At 53.9% G+C, this 7550-nt stretch overlaps 1 protein-coding gene across 2 annotated transcripts in view; it reads left to right on the top strand.

The window, feature by feature from the left end:
* NPLOC4 (NPL4 homolog, ubiquitin recognition factor) overlaps positions 1–4790 on the top strand; it is a 52206-nt gene extending 47416 nt beyond the window's left edge. For both annotated transcript variants that reach the window (XM_057715186.1, XM_057715187.1), the window contains exon 17: positions 2792–4790. In XM_057715186.1, the coding sequence (XP_057571169.1) occupies positions 2792–2949 (158 nt within the window). In that variant the 3' untranslated portion in view covers positions 2950–4790. The remainder of the gene's footprint in view (positions 1–2791) is intronic.
* The last annotated feature ends 2760 nt before the right edge of the window (positions 4791–7550 follow it).

A 7550-nucleotide genomic window follows, 5' to 3' on the forward strand; every position in this document is an offset into this window, starting at 1 on the left:
TTGTTTTAGATGAACAGAAACTTCACACTCCCCTAAGTGCTGAGTGCAGAGACCTTTTGGGCTCCTCAGTCTTTTCTTTTCCTCTTTTCCCATCAGTTCTCAGAGCATTCTTGGTGGATAAGGAGGAAAAGAGAGAATAGAGTTCGGAGATCTTGTGTCTCAAAGTGAGCGCCTGTGTCAGCCTTGGGAGCTGCCCCAACGCTGCCAGTGCCGTGGCCGCCAAGCCCTACAGCGGAGAGCTCCAGAGGGCGGCAACCATGGCGGCCCTTTTTGCTGTGGCTTTGAGAAGTACTGCAGCGCCCACTGAAGACAACCCTGAAAGCACTTTTTTTTTTTTTTTTTTTTTTTTTTTTTTTTTTTGGCACACGGGCTTAGTTGCTCCGTGGCATGTGGGATCTTCCTGGAGCTGGGATCGAACCTGTGACCTCTGCATTGTCAGGCGGACCCCCAACCACTGCGCCACCCAGGAAGCCCCTGAAAGCACATTTTAAAAAGTGTTTCAACATTTTCTAAATCTAGTGGGCAGTTACTTGAGCCAAAATTAGCCAGGAAACCATCAGTGGAACCCAGGCCACAGGGAGCCCAGTGGGGTTCTTATTCTCTCTCGACACTAAGTACCGAGAAGCTCAGGGGTTGAGGAGCCTGGGTATTCATTGTGTCGCTCTTCTTAAGTTTTCTTTTTATACAATTCTGACAACCAAACAGTAAAAGGGCTAGACGTGCCATGTACTCTTCTTGTCCTCAGGTTCTGAAACAGACAGAGGACCCATTGTTCCCACCAGATTCCCTATAGTGAAGTCCATGGCCTCGTGTCCTTGGGTGGACAGTGGTGAGGTGCCAGCCAGGGTCTCAGCACCTGGTCCAGCTCTCCCATGTACTGGGGTCTCCAAGCCCCTGGAGTTATTTTTCAGATGCTTCACATAGAAACATTGACTGCAGCAGCTTTAGTAGTTTGGAGCCCTCTCTCTCAGCCCAGAAGGAGTGCACACCGGGAAGCTGGGACAGGGGGTGGGTTGGCCAAGAGGTTATCCTGGACAAGCATTGGCCCAGCTGGGGGAGAGAAAAACTAGATTAGAAAATGTTTCAGTCTGAGCATATGGCATTAATGAAAAACTAGTGATCCTATAGGAGCTGGGTCCCATTGGCTCCACACCTCATACTTAGGGTGGGAAGAAACCCAAGCCTGTGTCAGGCACCAGTCCCATGGCAGCAGGGTGACACGGCCTGGACCCACTGCCTGCAGCCTCTGTTGGGAGAGCACCTGGTGTTCACCAACACTCAGTTTGCTAAAAAAGTGCTACGTGATTGTCAAATGCTATCAACAGATATACTACTCATGGAACTCTAGTCACTGCATAGAGTTCGTAACACAAATTAGCCATAGAGCATCCTTTACAGATGCAGAGTTACATGAGAGATCTTGGTATACAGTCAGTGGAAGCCATGTAAGAGCTTTTGCTGAAAGCTAACACTTTGCCAGAAAAAGAGCTAAGCAAGTGGAAAAAGAAATCCCACTGTTTGGACTGGAAGACAAGATATTTTTAAGCTGTCAGTTTTCCCCAAATTGATCAGTACAATCTCAATCAAAATCCCTATAGACTTATTTATTTATGTTGCGGGGTCGGGAGGGGAGTTTTAAAAGTTTATCTGAGGATGCAGATGGCCTAGAAGACAACTGTGGAAAAAGAAGAATGAAGCTGGAGGACATGCACTGCCTGCTTTCAGTAGTGAAGCTGCTGTGGTTAAGACTGGATGCTGTTGGCCTGAGAATAAATAGACTGATGGGCCAGAGTTGAGAATTGGGTGATAACAGGGGCACCTGTGCAATTAAATGAGGAGATGCCCTTTTTAGGAAAATGTGACAAAGCAATTGGATAGCTGTGTGGGTAGTCACTGTATTGATTTCTACATTACACCCCACATATAAAAATCAATGCAGGCTGGGTCATAGACTCTAATGGTAAGAGCTACAACTATAAAGTAAGATCAACGTAAAAAAAACAAACCAAGTTTAATATATTCAGGACCTTGGGGTAGGACAGAGAAAAACACTGACCATAAATGATTGGTCAGGTGGACTTTATCAGAGTGAAACACTTGGGCTCATCCAGAGACACTGTCAAAAATTGAAAAGGCAAGGCACAGACTGGGAGCAGATATTCCACAGAAAATGTTCCACAAAAAGAGTTACAGTAATGGTCATCATCAGTCATCAGAAAAATGAAAATTAAATGAGGTACCATTGCACATCGTGAGGGTGGCTGAGATGCAAACACTGGCCGCATCGCGTGCTCCTGAGCTCCCAGAGCAGCTGGAGCTCTCACGCGTCCCGGTGAGGATGACCCAGCAAGCCCACTGCTACCCAGGAGACATGCAAACACTGATCCACACCAAGATTTGTGCAAGAATATTCACAGCAGCTTTGTTCACAATATCTCAAAGCTGGCAACGACCCAGGGTCCATCAGGATGGGGTTGGTGCTCAGTGTGAACGGCAGGGATGCTCAGCAGTGAGAAGGAAAGAACCACTGACACAGCAAGCAGGGAGCGCAGGCAGGTGCATGAGTGCCCACAGCTGACAGCTTTCCGCTCCCCAGACGGCAGCTTTACTTACCTGGGTTCCATGTTTGAGCAGGGGACCCATGGTGCAGGCTCTCAAGCTGCATCTGGCCACGCCCGCAGCATTTGCTTTTAGAGTCCACTCCTACCCTGATAAGCAGCCATGTAGAGATGGGCTGAGACAGCTTCCCTGTGCACAAATGATGAGCACCGTTTCTCTTCCTGCCCCGCAGGCACAGTTGGTGTGCAGCTTCCAGGCCTCCACGAGTACGGAGCTGTCGGGGGCTCCTCACACGCCGCCTCGGCCGCCATGTGGGCCTGTCAGCACTGCACCTTCATGAACCAGCCAGGCACTGGCCACTGCGAGATGTGCAGCCTCCCCAGGACCTAGGGCTCCCAGGCCCTGCTGGCGGGACTGGGCCCACCCCAGCTCTCTTTGAAGCCAGGATTGTTGTAACCGTGCCCCACTGTGGGCAGCCCTGAAGGCGTGGCGGGGGCGGCTGCCCTGGGGTCTCTGACCCACAAAGCTTCTCAGCACCAGGCTTCCTTGGAGGGAGGGAGCCAGGCTGGTGCTCTGCGGGCTGAAACCAGTCTCTTGGTGGAGGCACGGTATGGCCCCATCCGGACGCCCTGCAGCAGCCCCCATTGTGGTAGAAGGACTAGGTGCCTCTAAATCATCACCTAGAATTGAGGGGGTGGGAGGGCTCGCTGCCGCCATCCAGCTTTCTTTTTTCCTTCCTTTTGGATGCTTTTTGTTCCTGCCCGTCCCATGTTTTTGGTTGGGAGCTCTTGGTGACCTCTGTACCCCATTGCTCTGGGGCAGACCCTGCCGGTGAGGGCCACCTCTTCCCCTTCCAGTAGCCATCATGCAGTGGAAATGCGTGGCCACGGGCTCGCTGGCCTCCCGTCCACTTGGTCTGCAGGTGAATCTGCTGCGCGCCGTTCCCTGCTCTCACCCGGCGTCTAGAGGGGATTTTAAAGTCTGCTTTGGTTGTAATAACAGTTACCAGTAATTCCTGCCCAGAAGACTTTTATTTATTTTTTTTTAAGATAAAAGGGGAGTGAGAGAGACTAGTTTCCACCTTCGTCCCTCCTTTAGTGAGTCCCTGGAGGTGTGTGCAGGTTGGGTGAGTGGGCGAGGGACCCACAGTCAGGTCTTCTCACAAATGAACCTCAGTGCCTGAGACTTTCCTGCCAAGCCGCATGGCTGGGACAGCTTTAGACCCAGGTGGTCCAAGGAGAAACCTAGTGGTGGCTCCCGTTGAGCAGGCAGCCCCTCCGGGGGGCCAACGCTGCTGACCAGGCCTGCATGGGGTGAGCTGGGTGGCCCAGGCAGGGCTGGAAGCTCTGGTCCCCTTCGGCCATACACCATTCCTTCCTGTTGCCTAACCCGGGCCCTGGCCTCTGGCATGGTGATATGGCCACAATACAGGCCAGGTGAGGGAGTAGGAGCCTGGTTGTCGTGAGGGCTGTGGGGCTGCTGTGGGACCTCGGAAAGTGGATACTGTGCTGAGGTGTGGGTCCAGGCCATCCCAGGACAAAGGCTGTGGTCAGACTTTGCACGTGCTCTGGGATCCCCACATTTCCTCTGTGGTCGGGCTCCAGTCTGGCCCTCCTCCGGGAGCTGTGGACATCCTGATGCCTCTTTGCCTTAACAAGAGCCGTGTCTCTGAGCTGCACTGCACCCACCCATGGGAGAGGCTGACCCAGACGCAGGCTGCTTGGGGACTTCATGTCTCTGTCCTAGGGCTGGAGGCAAGCCTGTGTGAACCTCCCTCACCCTTGGCCTGTGAACAGAGAGCACTTGGGTATTCTGTTCACCTGTGGCAACGGCTGTGCCTGGCATCTCCAGGTCCACCTGGCATGGGACACCAAGTGGCTGGTGAGGTTGGGTCTGGCTACAGCGGAGCTGTCTGTTCTAGGTGGGGCAGGGGGTGCAGAGCCCCCTGTTTCCCCCGTTCATCTGTGGCCACCTGCTGGCAAGCTGGGAGGACCATCTGGCCCAAGTCATCTGCTCCTTTGATCAGATGTGAGTCTGCAGGGGGAGCAGGAGGGCACTGACCTCAGACCTCGCAGCCCCCGCCATTCCTCCTCTACTTGCTCTGGTCTTTATCTACTGAGCTAATTTCCTTTTCTCTTTGACCAGTATCCTATTCACCCTGAAGTTCTGGCATCTGCATAGTTCATTTCCTTTTGTCTTTTAGCTAAAGAAAAAGTGTTGTGATTTCTCTGCTTCTGGTTTTGAGTCACTCTTTGTTCGGTAATGCACTTTATTTTATTGTCCAAAGGGAGTCAGGGGTCAACATGAGTGGGGGCACCCTGCCAGCAGGCTTGGACCCCAGCAGCTTAGCCACCTCCTCTTGCATAGGGGAGGGGCCCCCAGCCCCACCTACATCCTACCTGCCCTCATGTGGACACACCTTCTCATGCCACCAGGCACTGTAACTCAGCGAGGGGGGGGACTAGGTGCCTGGCCTCTGCCAACCAGTCTGCTCCTGGTGCTCTCACTTGGGGCTTGCAGATGTGTGTCGGTTGGTCTTGCAGTAGCATTGCCCGGACTCCAGCCCTGCAGTTGAACCAATAAAAGCACCTGAAGCGACTGCCAGCGCCCCGTTTGTCCTTCCTGGGCCCTGAGGCCTCTCCCTGTCCTGAGCCTTGACATGCCTATCTTGTCAGGTGACTTGATGACTCTCCCCTCCACACATCAATGTTCTCTGCTGATGTGTTGAAGGGTAGAGACACTCCTCCTGCCCAGGCTCCTCAGCCCTGTGCTCCCAGTGTAACATCCACTGGAAGAGAAGAGCCCGGCCTCCCTCCATGCCTTTCCTGTGCCTTTTCCGCCTGTCAGCCATGTGACTGCTCCTGGCCTCTGCATGGTGGGTAAGGTGCACGCAACCAGGCAGCAGGTGAAGGACAATGCCCAGAATCCCCCAGACTTGCACAGGTGCAAGAGGCGCGAGGCCTGGAGGGGACGTGCTGCCTGGCCTTAAGTACTTGTCAGGTGACAGCTAGGAAGCACTTCCCCTGATGTTCAGTGCAAGCCTTCACATGCACCTTACAGCCCACCCTGTCCTTTGGCCCCTGGCTCACTGCTCCCTGAACAAGTATGTAAGAAACACCGCCCACTGATGTCCAAGAGGCCCTGGAGTGAGGCAGGCCCAGCTTAGCTTCTGGGCTGGGGTGGGTGGGCCCCCAGCATCTGGCTCCAGTCCTGTTCCTGAGCTTGCCTACTTTAACCAGCAGTGTCCTGCCCTCTGTGCGGCTCAGGCTGCTGACCTTGTTGGTTCTGTGAAGTGATGAGGTTCTGGAACATCCCCCTCCCCCTAAAATCAAGTAAATGGAGTGTACTGCTTGGAAATAGAACTCCAGGTCCTGCCACCCCCTTTCCTGGCATGTTCAACATGTTGGCAGGCTGTGCTGCCTAAGAGAAGTGCCTGGCACAGCCTGCAGCCTCCCTGCACATGCTGTGTCCTGTGCCTCCCCACCCCTAATACTGTCTGGTGGTAGTTTGTCCTTGGGAAGATGACACAGCCTCCACATGTGGCAGAGACCGTCTGTCCACAGCATGCTCTGCTGTCTCAGGCCTGCCACAGGCCTTCTGTGCACACCCACATGAAGGGCCCCTCATTCCACATCACCCCTGAGCCGGCTAAGCCCTTTGCTCAAGTCTGTAACCTCTGGGGGGGAATCAGCGTTCAGGGTCCCCTCACTGTTTAGATAGACGATGGTCATAAATCCTTGTATCACAGTGTGGGTCTTGCCTGGGCTTGGGGCCAGGAGCCTGCTAGCCCACCGAGTAGAAGGAAGTGGGACAGAGGAGTGACCAGCTTAGTAGTGTGGGGCCAGTCAGGGCTGAACCTGGGAGGTGAGGCCTGGCCAGCTTAGCCCACCTCCTCCCAGATCCATTTCCCCATGTGGTCATTTTCTCTAGGACAATCCTGGTGTAGTTCCCTTAATGTTAGAAAATAGTCTGGGAGAACCAGGATGGGAATTGATGTGAGCATGTGACCAACAAGGATTGGTGGTCAGAAGACCAGCCAAAAACACTGTGCACTCGCGGGGTGGGGGTGGGGTTGCTGGTGGTGGGATTCAGAGTGGTGTGTCTCTTGAAAGGAGCATGTCCTAATTCGAAAGGCCAAGTGGGAGCTGGTCTCAGAGCAAAGGACAGACCGCAAATGCCACACTCATGCTGGGTCCAACCCAGAAACACTGGGACAGTAGCTGTCCACTGCCCTGGGGGTTGAGCACCAACCTCAACAAGGGGGATTAGAACTTTTGCTACTGGTTTTTTGTTTTGGTAGGTACTCCAGCCTTGGTGAGGCCGGCTTAACTCAGGCCCAGAAAACACTTGGCAGCTGGGCCCTTTCAACTTTCTTATTCTGGCCATCCCCCGACCCAAACCAGATGCCTCTTTCATTCATGAGTGTTTGGCCTTGGTGACTTTCCCTTTGGCTTCTTAAAGGAGAGGGGTGTAACTGACCTGTCTGCAGGCACCTTTCAGGGTCGCTCTGGGACTCAGTCTCATTCGGAGAACTCTTGGCCCCTCTGATCAGTGCCTCTCCCCAAAGCCTTGGAGGACAGGGTTGGGGAGAAGAGGTGTCTTGCCCTGTCTTCACCCTGAGCCCACCCCAGGGTGGATTGCTGGTGAACTACCTCCCTTACCAAGGCCCAGCCTGTCATTTTCTTTACGGTCTTCTGCCCTCAACCCGGAATTCCTCGGGCTTACCCTTTTTGCTCACTGTCTAGTCAAACCGACACATCCACAGACAGTTTGTTCAGGCATAAAGGGAGCATAACTTGTATGTTAAGCTCAGACGCGGCAGTGTCCTGGGGACAGGGTAGGCGTGGGTGCGGCTCAGCGGCTCAGAGGGAGGAGACGCATCTCTAGACTGAAAGCTCCTGCCCCGGCTGTGGAAGTGGCAAGACCCGACCCTGCCTGCCCCCTCCTGGACTTCGCAAATCCAGCTGCTCCCAAAACGCTAGACAGTCGCC

This window comes from Hippopotamus amphibius, chromosome 17 (genome assembly GCF_030028045.1).
Source record: "Hippopotamus amphibius kiboko isolate mHipAmp2 chromosome 17, mHipAmp2.hap2, whole genome shotgun sequence".
Lineage (NCBI taxonomy): Eukaryota > Metazoa > Chordata > Mammalia > Artiodactyla > Hippopotamidae > Hippopotamus > Hippopotamus amphibius.